A 14112-nucleotide genomic window follows, 5' to 3' on the forward strand; every position below is an offset into this window, starting at 1 on the left:
ATATGATAGCAGTGCCTGGCAAATGCCCGTTTCATACTAATATGCAAGTGAAAACTTTGGCTCTGCCAATGCGTGTTTTATCAGGATTTCAGAGCAAGAACCAGATGCAAGGACACACATACAGTGTATATATTACATGACTGAAGGCACAATTACTGCTTGAGAAAGCTAGCTCAAGAGATCCCAAATTGTAATGTTTTTTGTAGGGGATCGGGGGGGCAGGTGATGGGTAAGGGTGACCATAGTGATTAGCCTGGTTATCCTGAGCATGGGTAGTCAATGGGTGGATACATAACCAAACAGCACCCACAAACTGTGTATCTCTCCTAACATCCTGACTCTCTTCTACTGTAAAGTGCCCCCAATGTGTTTCTTTGAGTAGACATTTTACTGTGTATGATTGTTAAAGTCACTTAAATGTTATTTCTTATTTGCAATAACCATGCATAGACAACCCTTCATCCTTTCTGTAGTCACTGTATCACCTCGCCAGCGCACCTCCAGAAAGAGCTTGAGGGCTCGACCATGGTACCAAACGTGAGCCAAGGAGGCGCAGGGGTCTTGCTTTGCCGTTACACCATCCGGATTCCTGCAACCTTTGGCTCGCCAAATGTTTTGCAATCGGACTCCCAAAATGTCTTCCCATTGACCATGCTGACTAAGGCAGATGGCAGTTGTAGTCTAAAACATCTGGAGAGTCAAAGGCTGCAAACACCTGGATGCCCATGCTGGGTTATCACTCTGCTCAAGCAGAACCACCTAGGCACCTCTCTAGCTGTCCCTACCTGCTTTGGAAAGTGGCCCCTCTGTTGCCGCCTGCTTGTCCGCACAGCAGCCCATATTGTCCTGTCTTGGGCCATTGTAGACCATAATAGACTATTCCAAGTCCTGTTTGGGTACGTGCTCAATTGCATAGTTCCATCCCCATTCTATCCTTGTCTTATGTATCTGGACATGGCACACATTTCGTTGATATCGTCTTCTATGCTGCTTATTTCAATTGTGTCTACCCTTTGGGCCTGATTCATGGAACAGTTTCCTATGGGATTGCGCCATTATAAAACACTTCCATTAATCAGGCCCTTTATCTTAGCAGAGTTTTGATGCAACCAGAGAACATGTTATGTTATGTTACTATGCATTTATATAGCGCCTTATATACCATTGGTATGGTCTGAAGGCGCTGGTAGGTTGAACGCCCTTGGGAACCGAAGTTCAGGTCAGTAGAGAGAGTCAAACGTGCATGTGAGCACCGGGTATGTGTGCAGCTGGTGCGGTATTCGTGTAATAGCTGCTTCTTAGCGGTAGGTGTGGTGGTTGAGAGATCAGGAGTATGTGTTCGTTCTGGCAGGATTTATCCAGACCGAATGTGGCTGCATTAGGCCTGAGGAGAATGCCTGGCTGGGGGGTGTGTAACCAGCAGTGCTTACTTAGAGCGATGGGGAGTGAGCGGCGGATGTTGGTATGAGAACAGTTATACCGAATGGTGTCATAGTATCTCTGTGTTCTAGTTGAGTGGTGGTGTAAAGAAGAGAGTAAGCGTGGTGGTGTGATATGATGGGTTATATGCTCTTTCAAACGTTCTCTGCATTCCAAACCATAATATGTACGTCACGCAATTCTATGCGCTCTAGTCCACTCCATGTACTCTTATTCATTGCATGCACCCCAGTCTGCTCCACACACTCCGGTCTGCTCAACGCACTCATGCACTCCAGTCCGCCCCGCGCGCTCCAGTCCACCCCACATACACCATGCATGCACTCTTGTCTGTCCCGCGTATGCATTCCTGTCCACCACTCGCACTCCTGTCCGCCACTCGCACTCAAACCGCTCTATTTACTCCAATCCGTTTCGTGTATTCTAAGTTGTTTTATGTACTCCATCCACATATTTCATCCGTACCATTCTGTGTATTCTAAGTTGTTTTATACGGCACCCGTTCTATCCACATATGTCAGCCGTTCCATCAACGTACGTCACCCGTTTCATCCATATGTGATTAATTCCATTCACATATATCATTTGTTCTATCAATATAGAATCCATCTACACACTTCACTCATTCCGTCCGCTCTACGCATTCAGAAGCTCTACGTACTTATCCCCGCGCTCATCTGCTCCCTGTGCTTATCCACTCTATGCACTCATCCGCTCTATGCACACGTCCGCTCTATGCACTCGTCCGCTCCCCGCACTCGTCCGCTCCCAGCACTCGTCCGCTCCCAGCACTCATCCGCTTGCCTCACTCATCCGCTTGCCTCACTCATCCGCTCCCCATACTCATCTCCTTCCCGCACTCATCTGCTCCCCTCACTCATCTGTTCTATGTACTCATCCGCTCTATGCGCTCATGCTTTCCACGCATTCAACTCATCTGCTCCCCGCACCCACCTGCTCCTGGCACTCATCTGCTCTATGCACTCATCCGCTCTATGCACTCATCCGCTCTATGCACTCATCCGTTCTAGGCACTCATCTGCTTTAGGCACTCATCTGCTCTAGGCACTGGTGCTTTCCACGCATTCAACAGCAATATGCGCTCATCAGCCCTATAAAGTCATTTGCTAATGTGCAGTAATCCTGTTCTATATATTCACCTGCTCTGTACACTCCTACGCTCTGTACACTCCTCCGCTCTTTACACTCATCCGCTCTGTACACTCATCCGCTCTGTACACTCATCCGCTCTGTACACTCATCTGCTCTGTACATTCATCCGTTCTATACACTCATTTGCTCTATACATTTGCCAGGTCTGCACATTCATCTGCTCCAGTGATCCACACACTCTCCGCACTTCCGTACTCATCTGCTATCCACACTCATCCGCTCTACATACTCATCCGCTCTACATACTCATCCGCTCTACATACTCATCCGCTCTACAAACTCGTCCGCTCTACACACTCATCAGGTTTACGCTCATCCGTTCTGTGCATTCATCTGTTCTACGTACTCATGCGTTCTACTCGCTTCTCTGTATTTACGCACACATCCGCTCTACACGCTCGTCTGCACTACACATGCAACCGCTCTGCACACTCATCCGCTTAACATGTTCATCCATTCTATACACTCATCCGATCTACATACTCATTCGATTTACATACTAATTCGATCTATATAGTCATCTGTTCTTCCACTCATGCATTCTTCCACTCGGCGCATTCATCTGTTCCACACGCTTCATCCATTCTAACTATTTCATCCATGCCATTCACTTCGTTCGCTCCTCATGCATTATGTCCATTTCGGCAGTTTAAATCTCTTTACTGTTTCCCTATGATTTATTCTTTACTCGTTTAATTCTGTTTGTCCTTCTAGTTAATATTCAGTGTTATTAGCTGTCAATTTCTTGCATCAGGTAGTTTGTTGGATTGGTGTCAAAGCGATGGTGTTAGTCTGTTTGGGTTAGTTTTGGTACCGGTTGGTTTTAGCGGAAGAGCCAGGTTTTCAGCAGTTTGCGGAAAAACGTTAAATCCTCAGTTAGGCGGATGTGGGGTGGAAGCGAGTTCCACAGGGTGGGGGCCAAGGCTGAGAATGATGATCCGCCCAACCTGAGTTTGTCTTAGGTATGACTAGGAGGCCGGCTGAGCTTGATCTTAGGGTGCGTGGAGGGTGATAGGGTTTTAGCTTGTCTTGAAGATATTGAGGTCCAGTTTTATGCAGTGCTCGATGGGCGATGCATAAGGTTTTGAAAGTCACCCTTCGGGCTACTGGAAGCCAGTGAAGCGTCTTAAGGGCTGTGGAGATGTGGTCTCTTGGGCCGAGCGCAAGTAGCATTTTGGCTGCTGCGTTTTGTGCCCTTTGGAGTTTATTCAGTTGGTATGCGTGGACTCCGAGGTATAGGGGGTTTGTGTAGTCCAGTCTTGATATAACGATTGATTGGACCGCAGAGAGTCTGTTGGGAAAGGAGAGATATGGAAAGATGCGCCTAAGGGTTTTAAGGTGGTAGTGGCAGGACTTTGAGACGTTGTTGACTTGGCGCGAGAGTGTTAGGTCAGAGTCAAGGATGCATCCAAGATTTTTTACTGAGTTGCAGGGGGTCGGTGAGTTGCCCATGGCAGGTGGCCAGGGTAGTGGGTGCGGAAGAAGTTCGGAGTTGCCACATACCATGATTTCCGTTTTGGAGGGGTTTAACAGGAGGTGGCTTTGGGTCATCCAGAGTTCTATGTCGAGGAGGCAGGAGGCCAGGTCAGGTCGGGAGTTGGGTTTTGAGTTCATTAGTTTTAGAATTAGTTGATTGTCGTCAGCGTAGTTGTAACACACGATGTTGTGTGAAGGAATTATTGGTGGGAGGGTGATGAGGTAGAGATTGAATAGCAGGGCAGATAGGCAGGCTCCTTGTGGGACTCCCGTGTCGACTGGTCGGGCTTGGGAGGTATAGGTGGAGAGTATTGTTATTTGGTACCTATCTTTGAGGAATGAGGCTATCCATTTAAGAGCGGTTCCACAAATTCCTAGGGAGTGGAGGCGGTCTAGGAGGATTGAGTGATTGATTTTGTCAAAGGCGGCAGATAGATCAAGAAGGATTAGTGTGGCACATCCCGCTGAGTCTGCCGTCATTTTAAGGTCATCCCAGATTGAGGTTAGGGTGGTTTCAGTTCCGTGACGGGCTCTGAAACCTGATTGTGCGGGGTCTAGGAGATTGTTGGCTTCGACAAAGGCATTTAGTTGAGAGTAGGCGGTTCGGTCAATGAGTTTGGCAAGGAATCTGGTGTTTGAGATGGGGCGGGAGTTTTTGGGCTCAAGAGGGTCAAGGGAAGGTTTTTTAATTAGCGGTTTGACATGAACCATTTTGAATGCGTTGGGAAAGATACCAGAGGAAAGGGAGGCATTTATGATGGATCTTGCATGTTCTCCTGCACAGGTGGAAGCGAAAATCTCTTTGAGGGTTGTGGCCGGGCAAGGGTCCAGCGAAGAGCCAGATGGTTTGCGGGCAGATAGGAATTTGAGAAATTGCTCTGGTGATATTGGACTAAAGGATTCAAACGTTGGTTGCGTAGTGGTCGCAGCTTGTGGGCTGGCCGATATGGGGGGGAGTATTGCCTGGTGGATGTAAGAGAGCCAGTTTGGTGGCTAGAGTATTTGTTCTTTCGAGAGCCATGGTGTAAAAGTGGAGGGAGAGTGAGTCGCACAGTGATTGTGAGGGGGTCGGGACGGTTGTGGTGCAAGCCGGTTTGGTGAATTCAGAGATGATTTTGTGGAGTTCTTTGATTGGGTTTTTGCAGTTTAGGATTCAGGAGGTGTAGTGGGCTTTTTTTGCTTTCCAGATTTCGGCCTTGTACTGATAGAGGTGTCGGACCAAGGTGGCCCTGCTCTCCTTGGTTTTGTCTTTCTACCATTTGCGTTCTAGGTATTTATATAGTTGTTTAGTGGTCTTCAACTCAGGAGTGAACCATTTGGGGAAGAGGCCACGGCGGGTTGATGGTTTGCAAGGAGGTGTGAGCCGCATCAGAGATGCGTTGAGCCATGAGTCAAAGGCGTCAGCGGTTAGTTGTTTATTGAGTTGGCAGGTAGGTGGTGGAGACTGGAGGAGCGCATTGGCTAGGTCCGGGACGATAATTAGTTTTTTCCAGCATTTGCGTAGATTCGGAGGTTCAGATTCGAGTACGGGAAGGGGGCCGGTTGAGCGAATGGCGAACGAGAGAATGAAGTGATCGGACCAGATGATAGAGGTGGGGGGGGTTTAAATGAATCCGGGTGTTGGAGCTAAAGATGGCATCAAGAGTGTGTCCTTTATAGTGAGTAGGGCCCTTTATGTGGGGTTAGAGGTTAATTGCATCTAAACCGTCAACTAGAGAGTGTGTCATTGGGTTGGTGGGGATGTCGAGCCATATGTTGAAGTCTCCAAGAAGGGTGAGGTTGGGATGGTTTAGTTGAAGGGTGGCAATAGAGTCGCAGAGGTTGTTTGCGAATTGTCTATCGTAGCCAGGGGGCCTGTAGATTAATAGGAATCTGTGTGAGAGCGACAGGGAGAGGGATAGTTTAACGAGGAGAGATTTGCAGGAAGGAATGGAAGGTTGGTTGTCGATGATTGAGGCGTGGAAGAGAGACTTGAAGACGAATGCTACTCCCCCTCCTCTGGAGGGACGGTTCAGTGGGATGAGGGAGTAGTCAGGGGGGAAGGCTTCATTAGCGATTGGGGCGAAGTTGTCAGAGAACCAAGTTTCGGCGATGAAAACCAGGTCTGGTTTGTCAGAGGCGAGGAGGTCAAAGATGTAGTGTCTGTTTTTTGCTACAGATCGGGCATTAAATAGGATGCAGTTCACATCGGCAGGCGAGGTTGGTCTCGGAGCTGGAGCGGAAGGGGGTGGTGGCAGAGAGACTGGAAGCTGGATAGGGTGAGGGGTAGGGTGGGTGATGATCGATGGGAATAGTGGGCGAGCAGAAGTATTGGCGGGCTTCTGGCGGGATTGGGTCGCTGCATGTGTTAGGATGATCCGGTCCGGCTCAGGGGATTTGAAGGGGGGGTGTGGGCGGTTAGGAGTTTCAGTTGCAGTGGATGAGAAATCGAGGGAGAGGTGTTTCAGGAAGGGTGAAGCCACGGGGGAAGGAGGCGAGTGGGGGAATGAGGTGGTGGGTCGAGACAGGGGAGGCAATGAGTGCTGAGAGATTGAGGGGGACCAGTTTCTTTGTTGCGATTGGAGTGTGAGAGAGGGTAGGGGGGTCGGAGGGGGAGAGGGATGCGGCTTCGGTTCTTGCTAGGGCTAGGCGGGCAGATTTTAGGGAGGGGAAAGGGTGCGGTCAGGGGGAAGGTGGCGGGGGTTTGAGGGCAAGGCGGGGTGGATGATTGCAGGGCGGGGTGTGCCAGGTATGATAGTGAGGGGAGCGGGCATGGTTAACGTTGGCTGGTCGGTGGTGGGGTTCAGGGGAGGAGTGGTCTTAGGGTGGTTGGCTCGCCATCGTGCCACTCTGGCTTGGTGTTTGGAGAGGGGAATGGCAGGGAGTGCGAAGGAGGGTGGGGTGATTTGGGAAGGGGGGACGGGAGGGCAGGCATGTGACCATTTTAAAGCCATACTCCCTTCTTGTGCCCGAATGTATGGGAGTTCTTGCATAGTGCTTTTTGCCCCTAGACTAGACCACTCTCCTACTTACTGAGGGGGGGACTTTGAACCTCACACAGTGTGGACAATGGCCTCTCCTGACCGGGCACCGAGTGTGTGTAGTTCACTCAACAACTGCCCCTCAATGACAAATTGTGTGTAAGGATCTCCAACAATCACCAGGGGGCACAACGATTTTGAGAAAGCTGCTTTCGGGGCAGACGCTGTGTGTGTGGAACTGATTGTGGTTACTGGGCCTAGACTGTATGTGGGTATGAAGTCTTCTGATAACTGACTCTGGAACACAACCTTTGTGGCACTTGACTGTGCTTGGGAGAGATAGCCGCTACTGACCGCTTGCTAAGTGGGGACAGATAGTTCATCCTGTGTCATAGACAAAGATTGGGACTCTTGGATAGACTGTTTGGGGAACCTCTGGGCATCGTCCATGGAGCACACTTTTTGGGGACACCCTGCATTGAACATGTAATGTGTGGGTGCCTATTTCCTAACCCTTCTCTGCCTTATTCTGTTTCCAGGCCCCTATGACCTCCTGGAGCATCATCACTCAACTGAGAAAGGCCAGAGCCAGCACTGCACCAAAGGACAGGATGGCGTGACACTCAAAGCCAGCCATGAGACTCCAGGAACTCTGACCAAAGGGGGCGCCACTGCCCTGGGGAAGACCACCGAGCTTCTCTGGCCCACCACAACCAGGAACTAGAAGCGGAAAAACACCTCATTAAACATGGCCAAAAGGTAAGTCGACAAAGGCACAATCAATCATAGCCACCCTTCCTCTGACATGGTCTCCTTAAAAACGAAACCTACATTTAAATAATATATTAAAAAAAGAACTTTAGACTATGGTTTATGCACGCTCTACAACCTATACAGTAAATGAACATATTTAACACCTACGTGTTACATAGAATATAGGTTTTATGAATATATAAGTAGGAAAGTCCATTTGAGCCAAGTCACACATTCCACAACGCCACCTAGTGGCCACATTTCAGGTGAAAGGTTTTTTACCAGACCTTTTCAAACCCCCATACCTTTGGTGTTACATACACACACACACACACACATATATATATTATATCACTGTATCCTCCCCTACTCCACTCGAAACACAAAACAGTACTACAGAGGAGCAATCCTTAATAATCCCACACTCCAATCAAAAGCTACAATATTTGTGACAAGCATAAAATAAAGACTACCATTGTAACCTTTGTTTTACTAGCACCTGGTTCATCCAATGGCCTGTCCAGGAGTGTGCTCGTGCTCAGAACACTGGTTTCTTAACACATCCAGGAAGCCAGGTGGCTGAGTAGGTAGGCAATAGGCCAGTCCATGCTATATGATGGCTTCTGTGTGCTCTATGGGTGCTTTTGTGTACTTGGGAATAGGCCCCTTCGACAGCAAGCGAGACAGAAGGTTCTCTTCTCTAGCTACAACATCCAAATTCTGGCTTTGTCCGTCAGAATGCACACTCATGCTCAGAGAAAACATCACAGAATGGTCTGCTTTCATGATGCAGGCTTCTTAAATTCAACAGAAACAGGATCTAATGACTAAATACAATAAATAAATAATAAAGTATCTAACCCACCCCGTCGCCTCCCTTTGTCTCTGCACCAGACCATCATGCATTGGAGGTCTTCACACAGCTATTGGTCAGGGGGTCAAGTGGGCCTACCTCACGCCCAGACAATGGGGGATCCTTTTATGATTCAAAGCAACTTAAAAGAGAAATTGAGCCAAATTGTGTTTCTCGCTCTGTGGAAGTCCAAAACAGTTTTGGTAAAAATGTAGTATCAATCGGGAAACACACTTTTTTTTATCATGTGAGACTCTATGGGGCTTCTCAAAGTGGACGGACTGCAGCTCAGTGGCCCTCCTGGTGTTATCCCTGTAATGGGGAACGCGGTCCTCCATGTCAGTAATTCCACTTGATGACATGGGTTTGAAAAGATTGAGAGCCAATGGTAAGAAAGGCCGTATTCAAATAACAGAAATGTAAATGTTACATAGAGGAGCCCACATAAATATTATAATTTTAAAATTGTTTTTATTTAGTATTTGGTTAATATAAATCAACCTTTACAAATAAAACAACTCTACAATACACTGAACATGAACAATACAATACAATACAAATCATCGAGGAACATCAGAGCCGTAATTGCATAATAACACTTTTCACAGAATACTATAGCAATGTCATCCCACTCAAGAATCTCAGCACTGCTTTCAACTAAGGCTTGGGAGAGCCCCTTAGAATCCATTGCCACAGACTATCAGCATCCATAAAATCCGGTCTAAAAACACTTTGACATATGCCATGCGATATTCCAGTACATTTGGACAGTCTCTAATTATATGTCTCAGTGTTTCAAATACAGAAGGATTCCCAGAGAAACGACAAATGGACATTTCTTTTGGCATTACATTTTGAATAGTTCACATTTCCCTTGTGAACACAAGGTTCAACCTAAACCTCATAACATTTCTGAGCAGAAATTTGCTAGGTGACTTTTTCAATTACTGAGCTTTGACACCCCGGTTTTTACTCCCATTTTTAAGATGTGCAAAACTATTAAGCTGTGAGCTGAGCAAAAAGGTCGATAATTGTATGGTTTTTCACACGTGTCAATCCACTCATAATCATAGATTGTTTAACCTATTTGGGTTCAAAATAAACAACTTCTTAGTTAAATTTATTTCCTCCAATTCACCTTACACGTGCTAGTGAAACACATAACTGCATTACTCTTTTATGCATTAGACAATCGATTTAAACACTAAAGAAAGAATCCTCCTGGGGTTCCAAGGTTTTCAAGTAAAAAGAAAGTAACCTCCATTTTGCAACAGCTCTTAAGGACTCAAAGCGAATTACTGCTGCTGGCACACAATTAGGTTCAATTCGGCTGTGAAGACAATTTTGCCACTCAATCACTAACATTATTAACCTTCTCTAACAAGTCATTTAGATCACAGATTCCCTTGTGCCAATATACATAAATTAATAGTAACCTCTGGTACTGCTCTACATACCTCCATAACAAGGAAAAACATAACACACCCTTAATGCTACTCTCTATATTTTCCACAGTGAAAGCGTACTGGTTTTAACAGCTGTTAGGAGTACCCCAGATGGGCGACCCAATGCACCCTGAACTGCTGGTTGTATATATATATATAACATAACCATCTACAACTGGTGTATCCAAAAGCCACATCTACTGTAAAAGTATAAAACCATAATTCCTCAAAAAGCTGCCCACCTCATTGTTAGCAAATAGATGTGTGTGTCCGTGAGAGTTCCAGGAGACAACCCTAAGAGGACTCTCATCCTACTTAAAACGCTACCTTCATTTGGAATGCTTGTCTTGCTATTCTATGCCTTGGCAACCCACGAACAATCAACTGTTTCGTCTCGACAAAAATTCTCCACCACTCGGACTGCTCTTTTTGGCCCATCTTCCCCCTTCAAAAATATCACCAAATCGGACATGCCCGCCCCACATTGATACACTGATCTCCTTTTTCCCATAAGGACCACCCAAATGTGGAGTAATATCTTAACCTAATTTTCTCAGTCGCCCTGACTCTTATAGGATGACATTGAGCACTGTCTTTGGAGGGATAGTAAGGGATATCACATCTGAGCGGCGTTCATCAATAAAATCAACCAACTGTATATCCCTACTCAGAAATGAGTGCAAGTTTGGTACCTCTGAAAACAGCGACAACACATTTGACCGATTTAAAACTATAGAATAGTCCCTGCGGAAAACACACTGTAGCAATAGTCTCTGCTCCTTCGTGCTTACACAAGATGAAATCTTGCCAGAAGCTTCAACCTCTCCATTTTGCAACACGCCCTTCACATAATTCAACTTTTCATTCCTCGGGGTGCCGTTTGTCGTTCCCCTTAGAACGCTGAATGCTGATTATTTCCCCTCCTCGGTACGTCAAAGGCGTCTCGTTGGTCTCTCCCGATTACTATTCCCTGTAGATGCATAGCTATTCACTTCTGTCCCAGACCGGAATAATGAGCCAACTTCATGTGCATGAAGGCTTCCTGAAGGGACTTCTAACTGGTCGGTCACAAATGGCTCTGGCGAGGGTTTCAATAAAGCTTGCTCCCGTCCCACCTGCAGGGTTTCCTCAGAACCCCCTTGTGCCTTTTGTTGCGTAAAAATAGGCCATTTTCATTGCCCTGCATCCACAGGCCTTTGATTCTGGACAACCCTGGCCAGGTTACCTTCCCGGACGCCAAGCTCCTGGGTATGGCAACCTATTGGGCAGCTCACAGTTAAATCATCTTGAACTAACAAGGATAGATCTTCCAACCGCTGTTCCTCCAATGAGATAGCCACTACTTCAGTCTGTACTTCTGCCTTTTTTCCGCCCCACGCTTACACCTTTTGAAGATAGGGGCTATAGATCTTGTCAAGGGGTCCTCTCCCACCTTGTTGTCAATATTTATGAAGAATTTACGTCACGCTTTCCCCTGTTTCCTTATTTTCTTCGTTTTTTTCTGTGAGTTTCCTTCAAGGACATTGGTAGTTTCAGACTTCTCATCTCCTTCTATAAAGTATTCACACTCACCCACTCCCCGTAATTCCTCTTCAGTCAAAGACAGGGGTATGTCATCTAAACGTGTCTCCAATCTCTCTACATGGGTATCTACCATGATTGCCTGTGAGGGAGCGCAACCTTCTGGGTGCTTTGCACAGGCTCTTTGTTTTGCTGATAAACAGTCCACTTTAGTTATCAGAGATGACAACAAACCTGTATGTGATTTGACCTCTTCATGTATGGTCTCATAGAGTCTTACAAAGGATGTTAGGACAACATTCAAAGCAGACAATGCGTTATTACTTACTTCCCCTTCTGTGTTCTGCTTCAACATAGATGACAATTCTCCACAGTTCGTTCTCATAGGGGAGGGGGTAAAGGATGTATCAGAACTGCTCGTGTCAGTCTTCAAAAATTGGGTGTGTGTTTAAACATGAGTCATCTAATTCCCCCATATCAACCTCCTCCGTGGTAGGAGCAGCATTTCAACAGGGACCTTAGTACCCGGGCTCAGTCCTTTTGAACTCCCCTCTTTCTGTCAACAGGTGTCCTCCTACCACTGCTGTTGAAAAGAAATTGGTAATTTTCTGTGTTTTCGAGCACTGAGCTACAACCACCCCGGCCTTAGGAGCAGTACCTGTCTGTTCACTCATGCTCGCACCCTCAATTGGCTATGCGGGAAGAGGCATAGCACACACCAGTTCCATCATCACTTTGTCTGCGTTTTTGAACAGTGTTTCCAACTTGCTTCTAAGATTATACATTACTCAAAATATGTGATGTGGAGGACTCTCACCGAACTACACACGTCCACGGCCGACGTGCAGCCTCCAGCAAGTTTCTTTTTTTTTTTTTTTTTTATTTAGTTTGGTTTGGCTAATTAAATTAACCTTTCAAACATAATTACTTTTATACAAAACACATACAATAAAAGGCAAGGTATGCCAGTCGACAGATAAAAACATCATACAATATCACATGTGATTAGCATGATTGATCATATAATCGGAATAAAGAAAGCAATCAATTACTCACTTGGGCAAATTGGGCATAAATGCTTATTTAGGAATTGAATAGTGGCTATTCTTACTGTGATCTTTGGAGTCGCAAATAACTCATTCCATAATTCATCATTTGAGCGTCTTATATAGTGATGTCTTGTTAATTTATCAATAATATCTTTTCTCTGCATTTTTAAAGCCGTGCATTCTATTAAAAGATGTTTCAAACTTTCTTTGGTTAGTTTATCATTACAAAATCGACAGAATGAATCATCCAGCTTAATGATGCCCCTTCTTACCAAAATTTGTTTGGTCGGCCATAGATTCAGGCGAAACCTCAGTATTTGGTTTCTGAGTTTGTGAGAGGGGCATTTTAGTAAATAATCCGCGGTTTGGCGGAATTTTTTATGCCCAAACAGAGCTCTATCAAAATCTTTTAATTTTAGACAATCTTGTTGGGTTATATGCCAATCAAGTTGGTATAATTTAATTTTGGCTTTAGAAGGATTAATTAGTAGAGTGTCTAATGAGATATTTGCTTCCGTCAAATCGGACATGACCGCCGCTCTCCAACTTGATGGAAATAAGTGTACTGAACGTAAAAGATAGTCTGCCAGAATCTTAAGTATGCCATTACTCGCCAGGCCCAACACACATTTTCTGAATAAACAGCATCTCTTCCATGAAGCATGTATATTTACTGATAGAATTCCCAACTCAAAGCGGAGCAATGCTGTTGGACTAGAGTTTGGGAGATTCAAGACTTTCTTCCAAAATTTTGCCTCGAATTTGTTCCAATAGCATGCCTCCACAGGTAGCCAAGCCTCACATCCATAGATAATAATGGGAAGTACCTTTTGCTGATAAAAGGTTAGAATATGCTTACATGAGAACTTACCATACTTATATTGCAATATTCTGGCTTGTGATATTAATGTGGTCAATTTACCATTTAGACTGTCTCTTTGGGGCTTATTTGTGGGAGAGTTACTGAATAGAACGCCCAGGTATTTATATTCATTCACCACGTTCAACTTTTGTTTATTCAGAAACCAACAGTACTGTTTCCTTAATCTTGACTTCTGTCTCCCCAATTCCATCACCTGAGTTTTTTCCAAGTTCAAAGTAAGATTATTCTTGGTAGCGTATTGATCTAATTTATCAAGCATGTTTTGTAGGTCACTCGGTGTTTTCGAGACGAGGACTAGATCGTCTGCATACAAAAGCCATGCAATGATCTGGTTCCCTAGTTTCGGAGCATCATTCACTACAATATTGAATTCATTGCCTAAATCTAGAATAAACAAATTGAACAGTGTGGCAGCAAGGATACATCCTTGTTTCAGGCCTCGCTGGGTTAGAATCTCTTCAGATAGTAGTCCTTCTAGATTCAATTTAACTTTCATTGAAGTATTAGAATGGAGTAGATATATTAAATGTACAAGTGAAGAAGGACACCCAAATTTTAA

The 14112-nt window shown here is 45.5% G+C and overlaps 2 protein-coding genes across 5 annotated transcripts in view; one reads left to right on the forward strand and one right to left on the reverse strand.

Annotated features, from left to right (window-relative positions):
- The window catches only part of WDFY4 (WDFY family member 4), a 1820746-nt gene that overhangs the window by 470978 nt on the left and 1335656 nt on the right, over positions 1 to 14112 (reverse strand). The gene's annotated exons all lie outside the window — the stretch shown is intronic.
- LRRC18 (leucine rich repeat containing 18) overlaps positions 1 to 14112 on the forward strand; it is a 79682-nt gene that overhangs the window by 32481 nt on the left and 33089 nt on the right. Inside the window, exon 2 of the mRNA XM_069611163.1 lies at positions 7589 to 7808. Coding sequence (XP_069467264.1) covers positions 7798 to 7808 — 11 coding nt within the window. The 5' untranslated portion in view covers positions 7589 to 7797. The remainder of the gene's footprint in view (positions 1 to 7588; positions 7809 to 14112) is intronic.

This window comes from Ambystoma mexicanum, chromosome 8 (genome assembly GCF_040938575.1).
Source record: "Ambystoma mexicanum isolate Mex_15411 chromosome 8, UKY_AmexF1_1, whole genome shotgun sequence".
Lineage (NCBI taxonomy): Eukaryota > Metazoa > Chordata > Amphibia > Caudata > Ambystomatidae > Ambystoma > Ambystoma mexicanum.